This window comes from Elgaria multicarinata, chromosome 5 (genome assembly GCF_023053635.1).
Source record: "Elgaria multicarinata webbii isolate HBS135686 ecotype San Diego chromosome 5, rElgMul1.1.pri, whole genome shotgun sequence".
In the NCBI taxonomy this organism is placed as follows: domain Eukaryota; kingdom Metazoa; phylum Chordata; class Lepidosauria; order Squamata; family Anguidae; genus Elgaria; species Elgaria multicarinata.
This window is the reverse complement of record NC_086175.1, coordinates 122,137,353-122,160,235: the sequence shown is the minus strand read 5'-3', so window position 1 is coordinate 122,160,235 and position 22,883 is coordinate 122,137,353. Positions and strand designations below refer to the sequence as shown.

Genomic DNA, 22,883 nt, shown 5'->3' with positions numbered 1-22,883 from the left:
CAGAAGAGCCTTCCTATAGCCTTTGGCCAATGCTGGCTGGAGATGATGGTAGCTTTAGTCCAATACACCCGGAGGATGCCAGGCTGGCAAAACCTCTTAAAAGAACACCCCCCAGAGATAATTTTACATTGATCTAGGCAGGGGACAGCTGCTCTCTCCATAAGTTTTGAAATTGCACCTAGTAGGTCCTCTAAATTTAGAAGCCCATCAACCTCAACAGCACACATTCGCCAAGAATAATAGTTCAAGAAGGCCCTGGAGCAGCTGCAGGCTTAGCGGATTGAGTGTTAATTGGCCTATTTATTGCAGATAATTATGCATATAATTATGTTTGGAGGAGCAACCCTTTTATGGCTGCTGCACAGTTTTACAGTCCTTAAGGCTGATTGTAGGGTTCTTCTTATAGGAAATGTAGGCAGATGTACCGAGAGGTCTGTGTGAAATAATTATGCGTATGCTTATGGTATCTGATATTCTTCCAGCTAGCCTCCAGGGACGAAGAACAGCATACTTCTACAGAGCTTTTACTCCCTACAAAATGCTTGCCTGCTGTATGAAATAGAAGAATCATAGAACAGTAGAGTTGGAAGAGGTCTATAAGGCCATCAAGTCCAACCCCCTGTGCATTGCAGGAATCTACCTTAAAGCATACCTGAGAGGTGGCTGTCCAGCTGCCTCTTGAAGGCCTCTAGCGTGGGAGAGCCCATCACCTCCCTAAGTAACTGGTTCCATTGTCATACTGCTCTAACAGTCAGGAAGTTTTTCCTGATGTCCAGCCGGAAGCTGGCTTCCTGTAACTTGAGCCCATTATTCCGTGTCCTGCACTCTGGGATGATTGAGGGGACATCCTAGCCCTCATCTTTGAAGAGTATTTGAAGAGTGCTATCATGTCTCCCCTCAATCTTCTCTTCAAACTAAACATGCCCAGTTGTTTCAGTCTCTCCTCATAGGGCTTTGTTTCCAGACCCCTGATCATCCTCTTTGCCCTCCTCTGAACACATTCCAGCTTGTCTGCGTCCTTCTTGAAGTGTGGAGCCCAGAACTGGACGCAATACTCAAGATGAGGCCTAACCAGGGCCGAATAGAGAGGAACCAGTACCTCACGTGATTTGGAAGCTATACTTCTATTAATGCAGCCCAAAATAGTGTTTGCTTTTTTTGCAGCTCAATCACACAGTTGGCTCATATTCAGCTTGCATTTTGTCTAGTATGTTTACTTTCATAAATGTGAAAAGTAGTAAATACCTTCTGTGTCTTGAGCCTCTCATTTTTGATACGCTATTAATTTGTAATCTTTTATAATTTTATATGTTTATGTACACTGGTGAGATTTTTGTGACACACAATGATGACTGTGTGGCTCTATAAATATTATATATATTGTCTTTTAGATCACCCTGAGGAAGGACCCAAGGGTCCAAAACACATCAGATTTTATAATAAATAACATCCTTTGTTTTACCCCTTTGCCATTAGCATCTCTGTTGGGGTTTCCTTGTTTTTGGCTTTAGCTATATAAATGCAGACTTTGGGAGAGGGGACAGTAGGTAATTTAAATGAGAGCTTCAAAGAGGATATTCCAAACTCTCGTTTGGATTACTGCAATGCGTTATACGTGGGGATGCCTTTGAAAACGGTCCGGAAACTTCAACTGGTACAAAACAGGGCAGCACGGTTACGAACAGGGACTGGCTGATGAGACCACATCACGCCAGTCCTTTTCCAGCTTCATTGGCTGCCAGTCCAGGTCCGGGCCCGATTCAAAGTGCTGGTATTAACATCTAAAGCCCTAAACAGCTTGGGCCAGGCTATCTGAAGGAACGCCTCCTCCCGTATGTACCTGCCCGGACCCTAAGGTCATCCTCAGGGGTCCTTTTCCGCGAGCCCCTGCCAAAGGAAGTGAGGCAGGTGCCTACCAGGAGGAGGGCCTTCTCTGCTGTGACACCCCGGCTGTGGAATGAGCTCCCTAAGGAGGTTCGCTTGGCACCTACATTATATGCTTTTAGACGCCAGGTGAAGACCTTTTTATTCTCCCAGCATTTTCACAGTCTATAAATAAATTTTAACTTGGTGTTTTAAATTTGTAATTTTGCATTGCTGCTGTTTTTATCTGGTTGAGCTTTTATATTGTATTTTATAGTATGGTTTTATACTGTTGTTTTATACTTTGAATAGTTTTAATTTTTGTGAACCACCCAGAGAGCTCCAGCTATTGGGCGGTATAGAAATGTAATAAATAATCCTGGTTATTTCTGTCTTATTTTACATTTTTAATCCACCCTTCCTCCATGGAGTTCAGGGTGGCATATGGAGTTCTTCTACCTCACAGGGTTCTTGTGAGGTCATGTTGAGAGGTAACAACTGGCCCAAAGTTGCCTAGTTGAACTTCACCGTTGAACTTCACCGTTGAGTTGGGTTTGAAGCTGTGTCCATTCAGAAGACACCTTAAACTATGGCTTTAACCATGGTGGTTAAGCCAGAAAGCTAGGCTTTATTCACCATGGTTAAAGGTGTGGTTTAAGGTGTCTTCTGAATGGGGCCAGAATCTGAGTGTGGAAAAACAGTAAGAGGTAGTAGTTCATTCATTCATCATGTGAGTCTGGGGCAGCAAAAACAGGAAGTGCTGCTGTAACACACACACACACACATTAAATATAGAATGGAAAGAAGTTGAGACATGGATCAGTCCCAGCCAGCTTCCTTATTTATTCTATAATAAAGTAAAAGGAGCTTTGGCAACTTGAACTAGATAGCAAGTATTTGTTTTTAGTGAAACAACTCAAAGAGATATAGATATTTGTTTCTTAAACATGAAGGAAGGCAATGAGCTGATTAAGCAGTCCCCAAACTTTTTGGCTTCAGTGGGCACAGTTGGAATTTTGCCATGGGCACTCTCACAAAATGGCTGCCATGGGGTGGGGCTTGCCCATTCATAAAATGGCCACCCTAGTGGGGATGGCTGGTCACAAAACACTCGTTTCCCAGAAGGCCAACTGGTGGGACTGAACGAAAACTGAGTCCCCCAAGAATGTAAACACAAGGCAAAGGTGGGGACTGATCTCCAAAACATGAAACCACTCCTTTGTCTCCAAATGAAGATGCTACAGGAGGGCAGCACTTTGCTTTGCAGCATGCCAGCCTCCTAGTTAAAGGGTGGGCACTGGTTTCCATGGGCACCAAGTTGGAAACCCAGGTGGTAGTTCATGCAACATGGCAAATGCTGAAGAGCAGCTATGCCTGCCCAGTTAGAAGAGCCCATAGGTGTGAATGGAAACACTCACATGAACTTGACAAGGGCTGAGTGTTCTACAAACAAATTTCACCTATATGAAGGCGTTATGTTCTCATGAAACAGACCCCATGCAAACAAGGTCTCTTAGACATGGACCAGCCTTAAACCGTTATCTGTTGTAGCTAATCTTTTGCAAAGCCGCAGCAAAAAAAAAAAAAAAAAATTACCCAGCGTAGCCAAAGGAAGTATTTCCACATAGATTTGACATGCTGGTTAAAACTGGATGGAAGCACCATGTTTAAAAACAAATAAAAACCCTTCAATAGTACCAACTTATTTTGATTGCAAAAAACAATTGTCTGTAATGATTTTTTCCAGCAATTTTGAAGCATGCCTGGAGCTTCTTCTCTGTGTTGTTTCTAGGACATACTTGAATAAAAACAATGTACAGAGAATACAAATTTTATTTTCAAAATCCTGCCAAAAAAAAAAAAAGTTTTCACTTCCTCCTTCCACCCCAAACTTTCTTGGTGCCCATAATTTATTTACAATAAAAAGTAGCCAGGTCAAACTATCAACATTAGGCTGAAACCTCCAAGTCATTCATTCCAAAACAATGTCAATGAGCTTTTTGAGGGCTTAGGATTTAAAATAAGGCCAGAGGGGGAAATCCATTGACAAAATTAAGGAAGAAGACAATCATTTGGAGAATAAAGCGAACCCTTAAAAAAAATGCCAACCCAACTTAAATGCATCTGGAAATGCCCAGATACCTCAAAATATACCTGCACTGCTTTTATTTGTTAAAAGAAAATTAGGGGTATGGGGGAGAAGGGTCAGGAGGACAGGAGTTACAGAAAAGACAGGTTCACACAACACGCTAACCCACCATTGGTTATCGTGTTGTCTGAACACAGCTTGTTTTCCATAGAGTAGGTTAATGTGTTGTCTGAATGCTGTGTTTTCTGCAGGGTAGGTTATCTTGTTGTCTGAACACAGAGCATTTTCTGCAGGGTGGCTTGTTAACCATGCATTGAGGTTTATTTTTCTTGAACCAGCCACCTTGACAGCCCAGGGCTTGTTGTTGGCTTGTTTAGAGTGGTTAACAAGCCACACTGCATGTTTAACAAGCAACCCCACGGAAAACGCACTGTGTTCAGATTATACTACAACTCACAGCTCAACAACAATCCACACTGCATGGGCTAGCGTGCTGTGAGAACCCAGCCAAACTGTAAGAGTGCGGTCACTTCTGTGTGCAACAGTGGCCAAAGCTAGAGACGTTTTGAAGCAAACACAGGTCTGACGGCTCTAGCCCATGTCAAAAAGCTGCAAAATCCTGGTGGGAGGGTGGGATTTGCAGTGGAGAATAGCAAAGGTGTGCTTAACTCCTCCCCAACCCCACCCGGCAACCGCCTTCCTTCAGCCACTTCCCCTACAATGTAAAAAATCTGTGCTGGGGATCCCCAGTTCCTGCAGGGGAGAGTGATGGCCAGAAGAGAGGGCGGCAGGGAAGAAAATTATAAGTGCAAACTGTGTCTGGCCCTTGCCGTTTTGCAGCTTTCAGGTGGTAATCAGCATTTCCAGCCATGAGTTTGCCGTAGTTTGTTAGTTCAGGGCCACAGACACATTTGGGGTGCAACACACTAGAGCTGTGTAGCTAAAGCCTCACTGTAGTATTGTACTTTTGCTGCACTGCACAGCTTCCTGTTTCAATAGGGCTTCTACAAGGGAACGGTAAGTGAGTTAAGACCTCTGCTTGGTACCTGCGCACAAGGTAAGTTTCAGATAGAAAGCTGTATGCAGCTTCTGTAACTGAATCCACCCCTCTTGCTAAGTGATGGCTATACAATAGCTACTGGTTACTCACTTGCTAATGCTACCTGAGCAGCCCCTCAACATCCTTCCAGAGCAGCTGCACAGAATTTGGATAGAATCTCCATCTTTGATCAACCACACCAAGTCCACTCCAACAAACAAGAAAAGGGTGAACAGTCGAGCGTGTCCAATATGCATTCTGGCCAGCTGCATGTATCCAAGAGAATATGCCACAGTCCAAATACATTGAATTTGAACTACCGAAAAACAAAATAAATGTATTTATCTTTTTTTGCAAGGGCGGGAGGCGAGAGGCAAAACCAACACTTGCTTGACAGTAACAGTTCGCATTTACTTGGCTGGTGGGTCGATTTAAAATGGCTCTTGTTTCTGTACATTCACTTGAATTCTAGCCTCAATATGACCCTGTTAAGGAGCAGCACAAAAAGGCAATGTAGAAATGGAAAGACCTTACACAACTGGAAGGTATCTGATGTTTATCATTATTAAGATGAGAGCACCGAAAAGGGGCAATCAGTTAAAAAGAAATGGTGCTTGAAGCACACACACCTGAAATCTAGATGATGGAATACTTGCTTTCAGTCTCCTGACATGCCCCAAAAAGTCCCCTTTCTATTCAGCTATAGTATAATGTTTATGAACGGTACAAGAGGTCTTGATCAAATAATTACCCTGCCATGAGATTGGTTGGGAGAGACCCAACCAATGATTTGCTCTGCACAACTGGCTGCTTAATTCACACACTCCCCAGCTGTGGGGAATTACACTATGACCCGATTCACATGACACAGCTGGCTCATCATGAGCTATTTAACCCATGATGCGCCACAGTGCATACCAGACATGTGCTGCCACCATTTTGAGTATGCAACCCTTAATAGGGGATTGCACCATGTCATGCAAACCCAGCCATCATGGGTTATGCAAGAATTAAACCACCCTCCATTAGCAGTAGGGTTATGTAAGGTTTATTTAACTCTCGAATAAGCCACAATGGCTGGGTTTGCATGACATGGCACAACCCCCAATTGAAGGATGTATATTCAAAATGGAGTCTACACCAGCTACGACTCATCGTGGGTTAAATAACCCATGGTGAGCCAGCTGTGTTGTGCAAACTGGCCCTGTCTGTTTGCATATAAAATAAACCATGGGCTGTTGGGGAAGAGGAGGAGACAGCAGGTGCACTACCTGCAGCACACCTGCCACTTCCCCTTTTATTCCACAATCCACTCTTTCATAGGTTGTGGACTGTGACGTCCAAACCCGAACCGCTTCCTGTATTTAGTGGCTAAATAACCCAGCAAGTTAATCCAACAACAAAACATGGTTAACTGCTAGGTTGTTTAGCCCAGAAACAACCCAGGATTGGACATCACGCTCCACAAACTACGAGGAAGCCGCTCATGAGTTCTGGAATAAAAGCGGAAGTGTTACAAGCACGGGAGGCAGCTCACTCATAACAACACATGGTTTATTTAACCAATCAGCTGTCATAACATGAGAACCAGGTCTACGGGGGAGGGGGGAGAAGCAGCACCTATTCAGTTGAGTGTACCTGTGGAGGTGGCCATGACACACGTGAACAAGATTTGGTTAAAGCTTGAAGCAGGAGTGGGCAACTTCTGAGGCTCTGGGGGCTATCTTCACCTCCCTGAACCACCCCCTTGTGGGGCACACTCCATGAGGTACTGGGAAAGAAAATTGGTATTTTGCCACTGAATTTTGGTAGCAAACCGATTTGAGTGTGGGGAAAAAAAGGTCACATTTAGGTTCTTCTGAAACAGCATGCGACCCTTTTAGTGCTCCGTAATGCTAACATCGTCATTAGAAAAAAAACTGTCACCGCCAAAGTTTGGCGGTGTGGTGGTGGCCGCACGCTGCCCACCACTTGCTTAAAAGTGTGTATTCCCTGCAACGGGCTCAGGGGCTGTACATAAGCAGGCTAAAACCAGCACAGTAGTTAAAGGATGAGGGACAACCAAAGGGCCCGGTATGTCTCACAATTTTAAAAAGTGTTTAAAAAAAGAAAGGAAGAAAATTTGGAGCAGCTGTTTACTGACTCGAGCTAAAGAGTCACGATATTTGCTGCTGCTCAATTTGAATAATCCAATGCAATTGTCTCTTCGCAACGGCGGTGTTGAGGTCCCACAGAAACTCCAGCACAAACCCCTGTAGCAGGTGTTCCATCGGCACAAACTGCAAGACCTGCTGTGATGAGTCCGAGTCAAGCAACGTCCTCATGAGCTTATTCAGCTGCTGCAGGTATTGGAGAACCGGTTCTGGAAGGCCTTGGTAGCCAACACACAGCAATGCAGCGCTGGTGCCCAGAGGCCGAGATGAGATGGGGCAAGCGAAAGAGACACGCTGGAAGCAGCCATGCAGTATGAAGACTAAGCCGGCCATGAAGCGGGTAAAACAGGAAAGAACAGGCAAAACCAAAGCGTCTCCCTTCTGAAGCTGAGGAAACACACACAAGAGGCACTCCAGAAGCTGCAGCTGATATTTCGGCTCTCCGTCGTGAAGTAAAGAACAGGAGAAATTCAAGAGAGGTGCCGACTCCATGAGTCTGACGTCCAAGCCAGATCGGCTTTCGGCGTCACAAAGGGACGGGAAGCCTACCGCCACGCATTTCCTTTGGCCAACACAATCTTCACTCTGAACCTGTTTGTGATACTCCATAAGGTCCGACAACTCGGACAGGACCGACGATTCCGTCAGAACGTAGCAAGATGGGCACTCCTGCTGCGTCTGTCTCATGAGGGCATCACCACTTGGCCGGCCAATGAAAGATTTCTCAAGGGCCTCGTTGAGGCTCTTCAGGACCTCGCCATCACAGAAAGGAGAGCATTTAACTCTTGGCAACCTCCGCCCCTCCAAGATGTACCATAAGTGACAGTCCAGGTTACACAACACCCCTTCTAAAACACAGCTCTTCCCAACGTTACCGAGAGAGTGAGCTTCCGCCCACTGGTTAAGGCAGCCCTTTGCCACTTTATTTTCCCACGACATAGTCTCCAGCATCTTTCTTTCATTGTACGTGCAAAAATAATTGTTCCTCTGCCCGCACCATTTGGAGTTCATGCTGCAGCCAGCATGAGGTCTCTTCACCAGCCAATTCGTGCGGGCAATAGGTTGCATCTGGAACCTCTGCAAGAAGAACTCCACAGCACAATCCCGCAAGGCGTTCAGCTTGGCCTGCTCCCCCTCACCCATATGCTCAAAGAGCCGGAGGTTCTCAGAAATCGTCTCGGTTTGGTGCCTGTGAAAGAACGAGCAGCATTCTTCGTGGACTTTAAGGAAAGATTCCGGAATTAAGTGCTGGGGGAAAAGGGCTCTCTCGACCATTTGGGGCCCAAAGTTCTGCATCATCCTGGACAAGAGTGAGTGAACGGCCTCCCTGCCCAAATACCGAAGGCAAACGACATAAACCTCAGAGTTGCCAGCTTTACTGGTCGCCGGCTTGAAAACGTGAACTTCTTCAAAAGAGCAATTCAGCAGAAACAGCAAGTTCACAGAACAATGTTCAAACAGAGTGAACATCTTCAGAACAAAGGAGCCGCCGAGGCTAAGCGTCATTAAAGCAGTGACGGTTTCACAATAATGCAAAGAGGAGACCAGCGTTTCCTGCTCCCCTGGATTTCCCTGGCAATCGAAGCTCCCATCGGAGGTGACCAGGTGAACGGCGGCCATGTTGCTTATGAAGTGCTGCAACCCCGTGAGATGTTTCAGGGTCATGACATCCCCAGTGTTCTCGGGACCAAAATACCACCAGGGCAACGTGTTCGCAATAAGCCGGTCATCCATGATCATCATCAGGGTGTCGTTAGCTTCGTGATACGGGTTCAGGGTATTGGCTACCCAATTCCAATCACAGGGGATACGGTGAGACTTGAGGTAGTGGTTGAGGCTGGCAATAAAAGCGCCGGGAGCTTCGCAGAGATGAACGGAGTTGAGCTCCCCATTCTGAAGTGCGTCACTCGGGAGCAGCGGAAAGCTGCACAGAATCTCGTGGAACTTGCACCAAGCCTGGGTACACAGCTCCGCATTGACAGATTTCTTGAGATGAGCAATGATTTTCCCCGCTTTGTTGGTGAAGGATGTGTGCCCATGCCACTGGTCCAATTTTTTATCGCTCAGCCTGTTCTTGACTTCATTCATGGAGTCCTTCAGGATGACAAGGGAGCTGAACTCTTTGTGGTCGCAGGTGAAAGCCTGATTGGAATCTGGCAGCTGCCACTCATTGTGGGGTGGTTTGGTGTACAAGAATTTCTTCTCAAACAGCCTCTCGGTTTCAGCAATGATATCAGGGCCAAACTGGTCAAGGCTTGTCATCTGCTCAACATACATCGCCTTCTTTTGTTTGTTCATTCTCCAGCTGGGACGAGCCCTGGAGAAAAGGAAGGTGAGAAAACCAAATGAGGAGAACCAATGATCCAAGGGTCCAATGAATCTTGGCTTAAGACCACCCTATAGCAAGGAGCAGAAAGTGGAAGCAGAAAACTCCCCCAAGCCTGGTGTTTGTCTTACAAGATAATGAGGTTATAAACAGGAAACATGGCATGGAGGTTGCTGGTACACTCCTTAAAGCAACAGGAAACTATGCAACAGAAAAAATCAAGATGGAAGTGGAAATTGCTCACCCTCAGATGGGGAGAATTTAACATAGAGCAGGTGCAGGCAACGTATGACCTTCCGGACGTTTTGGCCTACAGCTCACATCATCTCTCACCATTGGAGATGCCAGCTAGGGCTGTTCAGAGTTGACGGCCAACATTATTATCTGTTTGTTCGTTTTGTACCCCGCCTTTCTACCAAGAAAATGGCACTCGAAACAGCTGGAAGGCCATAAGCTGAATTTCTATGTGGGCAATTTAAGAAATCCCCACATCACAGAAAAATCATGATTTCACAAAACTGTTAACATTTGTCATCTTTCGTAAAAAAGAAAAGAAAGAAAAGCATTACTGGGAGGAAAGAGGAATTACTGTCTCAATGTATTCCTTATTTCCTTTTTCTTATGTATTGCAGCTACTAGACTGTGAAGTTGCCAAGTAGGGAGTATGCTGTTTTCTACATACATCACCTAGAAAACTTTAGGTGCTTTATAAAATAATAATGAAATATCACAACTAGTATCCATGGCACACAATCCAGCCAAAAGCAAGCATTTTGGATCCCCACAGATTTTGGTGGAAGACATTTAAATATGCACTTCTGTTTTCTATTAAAATAATGGGATTTCTGAGTGCTTAATTTGGTTGGAGTGTGTCCATGGTGTCTCAACAGAGCAATAGAAGCAAACCAGCACCACTCCAAAATGCAAGAGGCCGGGGTACGAACGGATGATGGATATGAGCAGAAGGAGTTTCAATACACTTTTAAAGACTAAAAATATCAAAATATATCAGTACAAGGAAGTTTATAGAAGACTCAGAAAGTTCTCTTCCTGAACTGGAGCAGCAGTCGCTCTATGTATTTCAATACAACATTCAAAATCCAGTTATAGGTTAGCGACATTACATTTATGTAGCTCCCAACACAGTAAATAGGTTCTAAAATGACAAATATTTCCATCAATTTAACGGTGGAATTATTACACCTTTAGGCTTCAAACTACTACTTATCTGAGAGTAACTTCCACTAAACTTCTGAGTAAATGTGTATAGAAATGCAGTGTGGCAATGCAACTCTACATAGGTCTACTCAGGAGAAAGCCCTTTTGAGTGCAATGGGACTAGCTCCCTGGTAAGTGTGCATAGGTTCTCAGCGTAACTAGACTTTCATGCTTACCTACTAACAGACTCACCTCTCAGAAGTAATTTTGTGATTCTTTTCACAACCCTTTTGCACATTCTGTAGGTGGGTCCCAATCCCACCTGTTATGGCAGAGAATCCAGGGTTCTGCAACAGACACAGTAGCCATTAATGTTTTAGTTTACAATTCTACTCTGAACCTGTAGCCCTAGAACTAGTTCCTTGGAAGATTATTATTATTTATTTATTAAATGTATGCATTACTTCCCACCACAAAAAGCAGTCTTGAAGTGACAATACAGAAATCCATGGTATCACTTACTTATTAACTAAACTCTTTTTAATTAAAGCCTTTCTATTAAAAATCACCAAGGCAGCTAACAAAAGATGAATTCAAAGGCCACGTTAAAAAATACTGTTGTGAAAGAGTTACTGAAAATAAATGAGTAGCACTGAAGTAGCTAATGTAAACAGCAGAAACACAATAAAAAGTAATCAGGGCAGCCCAAAATCCATACAGAAGAGCCGCTCTGGCTTGGTGTCTAAAAAAACAATAAGGAAGGAGCGAGATGAAGTTCCCTAAGCAGTGTTACAGCTTTGATGCTACCACATAGAAGACCCTGTTCTGGGTTATCAGTGGCCATACTTCTGGTAAGTACGTTCTCTAAGGAAGTTGTTCCTCTGGCAAAATATTAGCAGTGAGTGACTGAAAGCTTAGTTGAAAGACAGTTTCCCCACCATTATAGATCTCCCCCTACAAAAGCAGGCAGCCTGAGGGAGAACATTGGACATGTCCTAGGCCACATTTTGAATCGAGGTGTGACAACAACACACCCAACCCATCCCCTCAAGAGAACCAAGTAGGCATCCTGGAGCATTTCCTCATGACCACAATCCTCCGCAATGCACAGGGCAACCATAACAGACATTTTGGGATTCCTCAGCAACCTGTATCAGTAGAAAGCTTTACAACCTTCCGATATGAGGAGCCAAGTTAACAGAGTCAACCTTTCTACTACTAGGCTCCTACATCACATACTCAAGACCACACTCCTTACATTACACCAGCCTTTTCCCAACCTGGGGCACTCCAGTTGTGTTGGACTACAACTCCCAGCATCCCCCAGCCAGCCATTTTGAAACAAGATGCTGGTAGTCCAACACACCTAGAGTTCCCCAGGTTGGGAGAAACCCGGGGAAACACAGATATCCTAGGTCCTGTACAATCATTAAGCAAACGTTAGAAACCACTAACCCCAGCACGCATTCAACGAAGGAAAAAGGAAATACTAATTGGGAGAAAAGTTATATTTGTATAAAATAGCCTTTAGAAATATTCACCCTAGGCTGAAATCGTCTCCAGCTGCTGCGCATGCGTGCTTCAAAGCTTTCGGTTCCTCTCTTACGGGTGGGGCCGGGAGATACATATTTTTCTTCTTCTTTTTGCCGCACATGCGCACTTCCACGCTCTCAGCTCCTCCCTTCTGGATAAGGCTACAACACTTTTCCCGCCTGTCTTTTATTGCGCATGCGTAGTTCCAGACGGTCCTCTCCCTTTTTCAGAGGTCCTATTAGAAGTGTCCTTTGTGAAGCTGGGATACTTTAAAAAAAAAAAAAAGCGCATGCGCACAATAGTTCCCACTGGCGAGAGCCCGCCCGGTTTCCCGCTGCTGTGTGTGTCCGAGTAGTGGCGGCAGGTGCGCGTGCGCGCGGGCGGGCGGTTTGAGTAGGCGGATGTGACGTTAGGAGCGGCGACCTGAGGTAGAAGCTGTGAAGGAACTGTTTGGAGAGGCGTCTCGGACGATGGGTGAGGAGTGGGGGGATGTAGATTTGTAGCTCATGTAGGGTTGAGGAGTGGATGGGCGAGTCCTTCTGGGCTCAGCCGCTTGCCCACCCTGGCTAGACCTATCCAGGACGTTCCCGTGTGGGTTTTCTCCGTCGATACCTACAAGGGCCCCCTGGTGTAGTGGTTAGAGCAGCTCTTTCCAACATGGCGCCCTCCAGATGTTCTGGGCTACATATCTCATCCCTCCCCAGCTGCTGGTCATGCTGGCCTGGCCACATAGGAGCTGTAGTCCAAAGCATCGGGAGGGCACTACCCTGGTTATGCGAGGCTGTTTTAAGAGTGTCAGACTAGGGAGATTCGGGTTCAAGTCCCCACTCAGCCATGAAGTTCATTGTCGTTCTGTTTCAGCCTTGTGAGGATAAAAAAGGGATGGGGGCTATCATACTTGGCTTAAGCTCCCTGCAGGAAAGGTGGGATATAAAGTCACTAAAATAAAACAGATAGCAAATAAACTATGTTCTCTAAATAAAATGGGAGTAGATAGCTTTTGTGAACCGCCCAGAGAGCTTTGGCTGTGGGGCGGTATATAAATGTAATAAATAAATAAATAAAATAAATTGCTTTTGTAGGGCATTATGGTGCATCCTTTTGCCAAGTATAGCAAGTACAGCATGTCAGTATATACTGGGCTTCTTAAAAGCATCATCATCATCATCATCATTATTATTAATAATAATGTCCATTCTTATTTAGTAGTGCTGGTAATACCAAAGTAATTATGCAAAGTTTTCTATGACTAACATGGCAGCTGTGTAAATTTGTTGCAGAAAAAAGAACACAGAATCTTGTAACCAGCAAATGTTTTGTGGCATAAGATTTTGTGGATTAGAGTCCACTTCATCGGATGCATGTTATCCTCAGATGACAAGAATATACATTCGTGGATGTTAGGGAATAAAACTGCAAAACAGTGGGATTAAATGCTAATGAAATGCAAAAAGCAACACCTGTAATAATTCAGTTAAAGTATTACATATATAAAAAATAAGCATGGTGACCATTCACAACAGCAGTAGTTGGTAAAAGCACAACTGTCCTAGAGTTGCTCTGTAGTGGAAGCTGTTGTGTCTGTGCAAAAAGAACCTTTTGGCATCTTCAAGGCTAACCAATGTAATGTAGCATAAGCATTCATAAATCAGAGCCCACTTCGTCACATCAAACGGTCACTTCGGTAGGTAGATCTATACTGCTAGCATAACATAATCAGAGTTGCTAAACTGATACATTCTGCTTCGACCCACCCCACTTAATACAGATCACTGTCTCCTCTTGTACTTTTTCTAATCAGGTTATAATTAGGATCTGACAAAGACTGGAAAGAATCAGCACAAGAATGAAAGAGATGTCAAATGCACATTCAAACCTAGTGTGTTTTTCAGTGGAAAGAGCCTTCTTCAGGGGCAACTGATCTCTTTTAGAAATAGCAAAACAACCTTGTATGTTATCTCATAAAGCAAGATTGTTTTACCTATCCCTTGAAGAGATTGGCCCTGTATTGATGTACATTTCTGAATTCATAAACTATAGTTTATGAAGCCAGGAATGAGCATTGGAGCTACACATCCTTCCCTTGCTCTTCCCCTCCCCTTTTGTGTCAGCTTCAGTGCAGAGAGCCTGGCTTGTTTTAAAACAGTTGCAAACTGGAGGATTTCGGTTTAATGGCAGTTAATCCTGTCTTATTATTATCTTGGTTAACTAACTGATAGTAAGCTACAGTTCCCCAGTTCAGATACAACTGGGAACTCCACTTTAAAACAAGCCAGGATCTTAGCAATTAAGCCAAGGAAGGAAGAAAAGGTGAGTGGTGCACCTCTAAAGAAAAGTATTATGCACCATTCAAAATGCATTAGGCGTTAATATATTTTTCTCAGGACAACTTTGAAGTCTCTTCAGTGATGCAAAAGCTTATGCAATAATTTACTTTTCAGTTCTTAAAGTATCCTGGGACTTTTTGTTGCTAAATGGGAGTAAATAATATTGAAACCAACGGGATTAACTTCTAAATAAACATGTGCAGGATCAGGGTACACATTTAGTGTTTTGTATTTTTTCAGCAATTTTCAATGTATGCAGGTTTTTTCAGGGGTGATGTATATGAATTAGATTTTAGAATGCTTGAAATGTTCTGTATAGATGTTAAAACAAAAAGGATTGGATCCAGATGTCGTATTCAGAGTAGACCCACTGATACCAATGGGAATTAAGTTAGTCATGACTAACTTATGTCTCATTTATTTCAGTGGGTCTACTTGAAGTATGACTATGTCTGGATCCAACCCTCTATCTAGTTGGGAATGCCAGCTATTCTCTTCCATAACGGTTTCTTCTCCCTGCTACTCTACAGAGGTTTTTGGGAGGAGGAGACGCCTCACTGAGACATCATGGGCCTGATCAGCTGAATTTGACCTGTAGCCAGAAGTTCCCCATCCCTGCTTTAAAGAAATAAAATATATTTGTTGCAAAGGTATGTATTGGCCCTTTTTCATAGGTTGAGTTTCTCACATCCGAACACGCTGCTAGCTGAACTACATTGGTTCCAAAGTGGTTATAGAATTACTTTTTGTTTAATAAGAAAAAGTGTAATTCTGTGCATGCTTACTGCAAACATGCAGTGTCATCCTACACATTCTTACTCAGAAGGAAGTCCCACTGACCATCAAGCTCAGCAATACCCACTTCCATGTAAACTTTTTTGGGGTTTGGTTTTTTTGGGTGTGTGTTGTTATTCCTTGGCTATCTTTTCTCAGAGCTATTTCACTTGTTATAGAAAAGGATACCTCTTTTGTTTTTATTGTATGATTGTGGCTTCTGAGTCTTTCCTCTGCCTAAGGTAAAAGTGGGAGAAGATGATCCTGATTTGCACTACATCAACAAGGGTTTCTTGACTCGGTATTGTTTAATGCAGCTTGATTGACGGTTGAATACAAGTGTTGGTTGTTAATCCATGTTCCCTCACTGAGGTTTGGCCTGTTCCTGATGGTTTCTGGCTCAGCTTGTAAGTGGTATTGTAGCATACCCTTGTTTAAGACTGATGCTGGTGTTTTATACTGAAATGTTACACATTTTAAAATCTGTTTAAATATGTATGTGTTGGAAAAATGAACCTATAAAACAATTAAATTTATTATTTTTTTAAGATTTTTTTTTAAAATTAAATCTATAAATATTTATAAACTGGGTGCACCGCTAGTGGTCATTTGTTTTGTTTTTTGGAATAATGATAGCAATAATGAAACATGTGTTTTTTCTTTAAAAAATAAGAGCTATGGCCCCTAGACAGCATATGGGGGACAAAGGATTGTTTGGTTTCCTAGCTCCAAAATTGGAGCCAGCAGACCCTAACCCTCACAACCAGTATAGACAGAACCGTGCTGGCTGCTGCTACAAGCTTGCTCATAGAGGGCTAAAAGGGGACATGCCAGGGAGTGATATCAGACTGGGGGAATGGGGATATGAACTATCCCCAAAAGTCCCAGCCTCCTTCCTTCCCCCCTCCCCAAGATGGGCGAAAATGCTCTTCTAACTAACTCCCACTCTGCATTGGATACTCATAAGCCTCTGAGTTTGGAATCTTACAAGTACCTAGGGTAGGTTCGATAGGATTAGGCCCTTAGAGTCCCTTGGTTTTATCCAATGTTAGTCTAACTTAAGTCCCATTCATTTAAATGGGTGTACTGTAAATAAGACTAACATTGATAGTAAGACTAAGTAAGATATAACATTGAGCGGATCCCTTGATCAGACTGGGTTCAAACAACACAGTAACCAATGGTGGTTTAAATAGTCAGTGGTTGGTTATTTAACCCATCATGCATTATCGTGTTGTGCGGAGGGAGTTTTTGAACCAATGGTTGGTTATTTGGTCAAAATAACCAACACTGTGCAGAGTTGGCCATTTGAACTACTATTTTTATTGTGTTATGTGGAGGGAACTGTTGGTTATTTCCTTGACCACCGTTGCTTATTTTGGCAGCTATAGGCTGTGTTCAGACCACACACTAATCAACTGGGATGGGTAATAGGAACAGATTGGGAAAAAACCGGTGATGAGGATGTCGTCCGAAATCAGCCATAGAATTGTAAGGCAAGAGTGGTTAAAGCAGTGGCTGCCTCTCATGTCCAGCTGGCAGGATAGATTTTCAGCAGCAATGGCTGATGGGATACTAGTGGGAGGACTGAGGGGGGAGGGCAGGGGATGAGAGAGTCAACTCAGTGTGGACTAAGAGTCAACTCAATGCTGATCCTAATCCACACCACTGTTGGTTATTATAATGTTGTGTGGAGAGTACCCCCTAGATATGCAACTGTCGAGTTGATTGTTACCCACCATTGACTATTGTGTTGTCTGAACGTAGCCATAGACTTGTTCTTGCATATGCCAGTCATCCCAGTATATCGTTCACAGTGTGCAGTAATTAGCTCCAGCCCCTGAACCATCATCTTGCATCCAGTTCTACCCGAAACAAACGATTATTTTAGACTTTACTCAGGTTGGTGGACTTTGTTGCAAACCTGATGCCTGCCAATGATTGGCTTAAGGCAGCAAAGAGACTGTTGCTTTCATTGAAAAATAATAGAAGCCAACCTTGAATTTATTATGAGCAGTGTTAATTTTTTTTAAAAAAAATTTTTAATCAGGCTTTGAAATTTTCTTAGAACAATTAGTAAAAAGAGAGACTAGGTCAAAGATATCTTCATGAACACTAAACACACAACTTATAATTATATTCTATGAATATGTTAACAGCAGTTTATGGAGATGGGAGATAACCTGTGGAGTTCTATTATGCACAGCAGGTGGTGTACAGAAGTGCATGCCGCTCTCTCTCGCAAGGCCTTGCCTCTCTCTAACTGCCAAGGTAGAGAAAGTCAATGAATAGAGAATTTAGGGAGATGGAGTAGAACTGAACAAGATGGAGGAGTCTGTATATAAAATGCAAGGGACAGAGGAGGGGAATAAAAAGTGAACAAAACATGGTTGTGCAATCCTGACTTCTGGGAAACTTCTGCATGTAGCTTCCACTATAGAAGGGAAATACCTAGCATGGCAGCAGCAGGTCATAAAAGAGACCCATTTGGGAATATTTTGCTTCTGTACCTGCTGTGGTTGAAAATGCCTACATTATACTTTTTAAAGAATTTTATATTTATCTAAAAACTGAAATAGTTAATCTTTCGAAAATCCATGTGTGTGTTTTGTTAATATCGTTGTTCGTTTAGTCTTCTGGTTAGTTTTCTTCTTCAACAATCTTATTAGTACAATTTAAAAGCCTGTTTAATGGTGGTGATTCTGACACATCATGACAAAAATATTATGATTAATTGAACAGTTGGGGTGGGTTCATCTCCTGAATAACTTCACAAGTTCATTGTGCTTTAGTACTAAAATGATCAAATTATCATCCCTTTTTTTGATGAAAATTAATTTGAAAACAATTCAAAATAATTGTGTACCTATCTTGTAACGTAACCTACATCTGAATATGTATTAAGGTTATTTTAAACAATGTACGTGTACTAAAAATGATATTGAAATAGAATCTTCCTCACTAGTGATTTAAATAATTAAAATTAACCGTGATTATAATCTAGAGCTAATGGTTAATATCAGTTAAGGATGGTTAATTGTCAGTTCCTTGAAGGGGGTGCTATTTAGTTTGGAGCCTTCGGAAGTAATAAAAGGTTGTTCTGTTTTGTTTTGTTTTGTTTTTTGCTTTCAGGCATTGAAGTTGCAGAAAAATATGTTTTGGAGAGTGATGGTTGGATTTGTCACTTCAAAGCAAATGTTTGCTTTTTAAAAAAAACCACAGTTAGCTTAGGCTAGAGAGTTCTCAAGGGAGTCTTCTTTGAATACTCTTTGTGTAAAAGATGCATTAAGAAAGTTCTTGAGTTTTTGCTTATGAATTAAACTTTATGAAATTCTATCCACTGAACCCTTAGCAGATTTCTTTTGAAGTAGATTGTGCAGTACACTTAAGTCTTTTTTAAAATGTGTATTGAATCCAGTGCCCATTTATCTTCATGAGTAACAAAGTACGTGGATAAGAGTGCTGAAATGGTGGGGAACTTATTCCAAAAAGATGGTTGGTGTTACTGAAGTGCTTTGTATTTGCAATCCTCCTGCAAAGCTTTAACTCATTTTTTTTCAAAATGACATATGTAATGCTTGTATTTGCAGTGAGAAATTTGAAAACATGACGGTAGTATGTCTGAAAAGCTAAATAAAATGGTGACAAATAGTCAAACCCCATACATCATATTTTCTGATTTTTGTGAAAGTTTTATTACATTTAAAAGCATTCTATCTGAAAGGGTAGAAGTTGTCTCCTTTCTTTATACCCTTTTTATGAAGTGAATGGAGTGTTGTGCTTGAAAAATTCTGCAGGTCTAACATTTTCAGCTTTTTGTTAAATCTGGATGATTGTGTGCAGTGCTGAAATGGTTGAAAAAATATAACAGTATTCGTTAAAATTATTATTATTATTATTATTTATTTATTTATATAGCACCATCTATGTACATGGTGCTGTACAGCGTAAAACAGTAAATAGCAAGACCCTGCCGCATAGGCTTACGTTCTATTAAAATCATAGAAGAGCGATAAGGAGGGGAAGAGAGTGCAAACAGGCACTGGGTAGGGTAAACAGGCGCAGGGTAGGGTAAAACTAACAGTATAACAGTATAAAGTCCAAACAGCATCAAGTTGTGAAAGCTTTAGGAAAAAGAAAAGTTTTTAGCTGAGCTTTAAAAGCTGCGATTGAACTTGTGGATCTCAGATGTTCTGGAAGAGCGTTCCAGGCGTAAGGGGCAGCAGAAGAAAATGGGCGAAGCCGAGCAAGGGAAGTAGAGACCCTTGGGCAGGCAAGAAGCATGGCATCAGAGGAGCGAAGAGCACGAGCGGGGCAATAGTGTGAGATGAGAGAGGAGAGATAGGGAGGAGCTAGACCGTGAAAAGCTTTGAAGGTCAACAGGAGAAGTTTATATTGGATTCTGAAGTGAATTGGAAGCCAATGAAGAGATTTCAGAAGTGGAGTAACATGGTCAGAGCGGCGAGCCAAGAAGATGATTTTAGCGGCAGAGTGGTGGACAGAAACCAACGGACTGATGTGAGAAGAAGAAAGGCCAGAGAGAAGAAGGTTGCAGTAGTCCAACCGAGAAATAACCAGTGCATGATGAATTTCATTTTATGGAAACAAATGGCTTTGAACTTTGTAGATCCTCATGACTTCTACACCACTCTTGGTGCCAAGAAAATACGCTCTTTTTTTGTACCTGTTATAGGCACTTGTTAATTTTCTGCTTTAACTTCAATGAGATACACTGAGCTAAAATTTATTTCTATTGTCTTTTGTTTCACTTACGCAGCACAGAATATTAAATGTACCCAAAGATGAAAAGGAAAGTGACCAAAGCTGGGGGACTTAGACTTAGTCCTAATGAAGAAGCCCAACTATTGAAAGAAGAATATGAAAGGAGAAGAAAATTAAGGCTGCAGCAGGTGTGTTTGCATTGTTTGGAATGATCTTCCTTTAGGCAGTTGAATAAGCAGGCTTCCACATTTTCATTGGGCATGGTCACGTACTGCTGCCCTCTGGTGAGTGTGAGCCCCAACCTTTCTCCCAAACCTGGAGCTGCAGAAGTGGGTGGGCATCATATCCTCAATTGCACGGTGATCCCTGCTCCCTTTCTCAGCTCTAAGGTTGGGAGGAAGGCTGGGAATTGTTTGGCCACTGCATTGCCAAGACACCAGAGTCTCAGCTACACAGTCTGACAAACAGGCTTGCCCTACCCCCACCCCCACCCCTCGTTCACTGTAGAGAAGTATTGGGTGGCAGACTATTAAACAATTACAATTCCCAGCTCCAAACATGGAGTTGGGAAGGGGATCAGGGTATTGGTGTGATTGCTGTGGAGGTGTGGCATAAGGTCAGTAATGTGGAGGGTAGGGTCCTAGTGACCATGACTTTAAGTTTGCCTAGCAAGACAAGCCAAATATTTTGGACCCCTGTGAATGACAATTTCTGCACTATTGTGATGAACCTCTTGCATAGGATTTTTACCAAACTAATATCTGAGGTGCAATAACTTGTGATATGATGCTTTTCCTTAGTGCAAGGAGATTCTCACTCTTCACACTGCCACCAGTTGGCTTTGTAATCAGTAACTTCATGTTTCGGTGTCATCACACTTTTGTATTAAGAAGTTAAATTTGTATGGCAGCCTTTTGTCCATTAAACTCATAGGCCCCGTTCAGAAGACACAAATCACAGCTTTAACCACTGTGAATAAGGCTTTTTGCCTAATTCGCCATGGATAAAGCCGTAGTTTAAGGTGTTTTCTGAACAGGACCACAGTGTTGCATATGGTAGTATCCTGTGGTTTTCCCTTCAAAAAAAAGGTGGAGCAATAAGAAGTGTCCCAACATCATAGATAGATGGGATTTGAATGAGGGTGTCTCAGGTCCAAATGCAGATAGAGTTTGAACTTGGGTGTCCCAGATTCACATCCAGATAGAATTTGAAATCGATTATTCCAGGTCCAAATCCAGGACACTAACTCCACAACAAAATATCCACAGTACTTAAGTTCATCTTAACATCCAATCTTTAAGTACCATTTACATATAGTTGTATTAATGTGCGTTTACCTAAAGCCTGTATATGTGGTGAATTCAAGCAATCAAGATTTTGGTACTTGGAGCTGTATTCGATACTGCTGCTGTGCTCCTGCTAGCACAATGGGGAGTTAGCATTTCTTAAAGCATCCCTGAAAACACTGCTGACATGCCCCATTCCAGAATTGAACATTTCCTCTTGTTTTCAGTTGCTTTAAGAACTAGCTCCCCCCTTTGTTACTATATTTTTCGCATACAAATCTGCAGGCCAACTTAATCGTAGAAAAGTCTGTTTGTCTTTCACATACTTTTAATGACTCTGATCACATGCTTATGACAGACATTCCCAAGCATTTGAGCTTTCCTCCTCAGCCTAGTAGTAAGAATCACATCTAGGTGACCAGGAAGGGAAGCTTTATGAACCTGAGTTCTTTCATTCTTTTAGGCTTTAAATGTCTGCCCATAGATATATATCATTTGTGAGCTAATAACATTTGCAGAATTATTTATAAGGCTGATTGAATCATTCTGGCACAACCAGAGATGCACTCAGGCCATTTCCTTTAGATTGCCCAAATGTGCCTCTTAAATGAAATGGCATGATATTCTGCAAGAATGCCACCTATATCTTATTTATTTATTTAAACTATTTATATCCCACCCTATATGAGAGCCACCACGTGTATACTAGATCCTTGCCCTTCCTGGCTTATAAAAGCTGCCAGAGGGGGACTGGCTGAGTGGGTAAACGGAGTGGTCAATGCCTCCCTTTGCCAAGGAAGGGTCCCAGCCTGTTTGAAGGAGGCAGTGGTAAGACCCACACTGAAAAAGCCCTCCTTGGCCTCCACTGTATTGGATAACTACCGGCCAGTCTCCAACATCCCATTTTTGGGCAAGGTATTGGAGCGTTTGGTGGCCTCCCAACTCCAGGGATTCCTGGATGAGACTGATTATCTAGATCCATTTCAGTCTGGCTTCAGGCCTGGTTATGGGACAGAAACAGCTTTGGTCGCCTTGGTGGATGATCTTCGCCGGGAACTGGACAGGAGGAATGTGTCCCTGCTGGTTCTGCTGGACCTCTCAGCGGCGTTCGATACCATCGACCATGGTATCCTTCTGGGCCGCCTTGCTGGGATGGGTCTTGGAGGCACTGTTTTACAGTGGCTCCATTCCTTCCTGGATGGACGGACCCAGAAGGTGGTACTGGGGGAATCCTGTTTGACTCCTTGGCCATTGGCCTGTGGAGTCCCTCAGGGCTCTGTTTTGTCCCCCATGCTATTCAACATATACATGAAACCGTTGGGAGAGGTTATCCGGAGTTGTGGGGTGCAGTGCCACCAGTACGCTGATGACACCCAACTCTACTACTCCTTTCCACTCAATTCCAAGGAAGCAGTTTCTGTGCTAAACCGGTGTTTGTTGGCAGTAATGGATTGGATGAGGGTAAACAAATTGAAGCTTAATCCAGATAAGACAGAGGTGCACCTGGTCAGTCGAAAGGCAGATCAGGGAATAGGGATTCAGCTTGTGTTGGATGGGGTTACACTCCCCCTGAAGACGCGGGTCCGCAGCTTGGGTGTACTTCTGGATTCAGC

The 22,883-nt window shown here is 43.0% G+C and overlaps 2 protein-coding genes across 4 annotated transcripts in view; one reads left to right on the top strand and one right to left on the bottom strand.

Moving 5' to 3' along the window:
- Positions 1-3,723: 3,723 nt before the first annotated feature.
- CMTR2 (cap methyltransferase 2) lies at positions 3,724-12,230 on the bottom strand. The gene is made up of 3 exons (XM_063127140.1): positions 12,170-12,230; positions 10,881-10,975; positions 3,724-9,461 (listed from the first exon to the last, which is right to left on the bottom strand). The coding sequence occupies exons 1-3, from the start codon at positions 12,200-12,202 to the stop codon at positions 7,148-7,150; spliced, it is 2,442 nt and encodes an 813-aa protein (XP_062983210.1). The 5' UTR covers positions 12,203-12,230; the 3' UTR covers positions 3,724-7,147.
- A 333-nt stretch (positions 12,231-12,563) lies between these two features.
- Positions 12,564-22,883, top strand: part of CEP295 (centrosomal protein 295) — a 49,605-nt gene continuing 39,285 nt past the window's right edge. For 2 of the 3 annotated variants that reach the window (XM_063127144.1, XM_063127141.1), the window contains exons 1-2: positions 12,564-12,635; positions 20,040-20,172. In XM_063127144.1, coding sequence (XP_062983214.1) covers positions 20,053-20,172 — 120 coding nt within the window. In that variant the 5' untranslated portion in view covers positions 12,564-12,635; positions 20,040-20,052. Of the gene's footprint in view, positions 12,636-15,045; positions 15,139-20,039; positions 20,173-22,883 lie in introns of those variants that run through there. The other variant, XM_063127142.1, reaches the window with a different exon arrangement.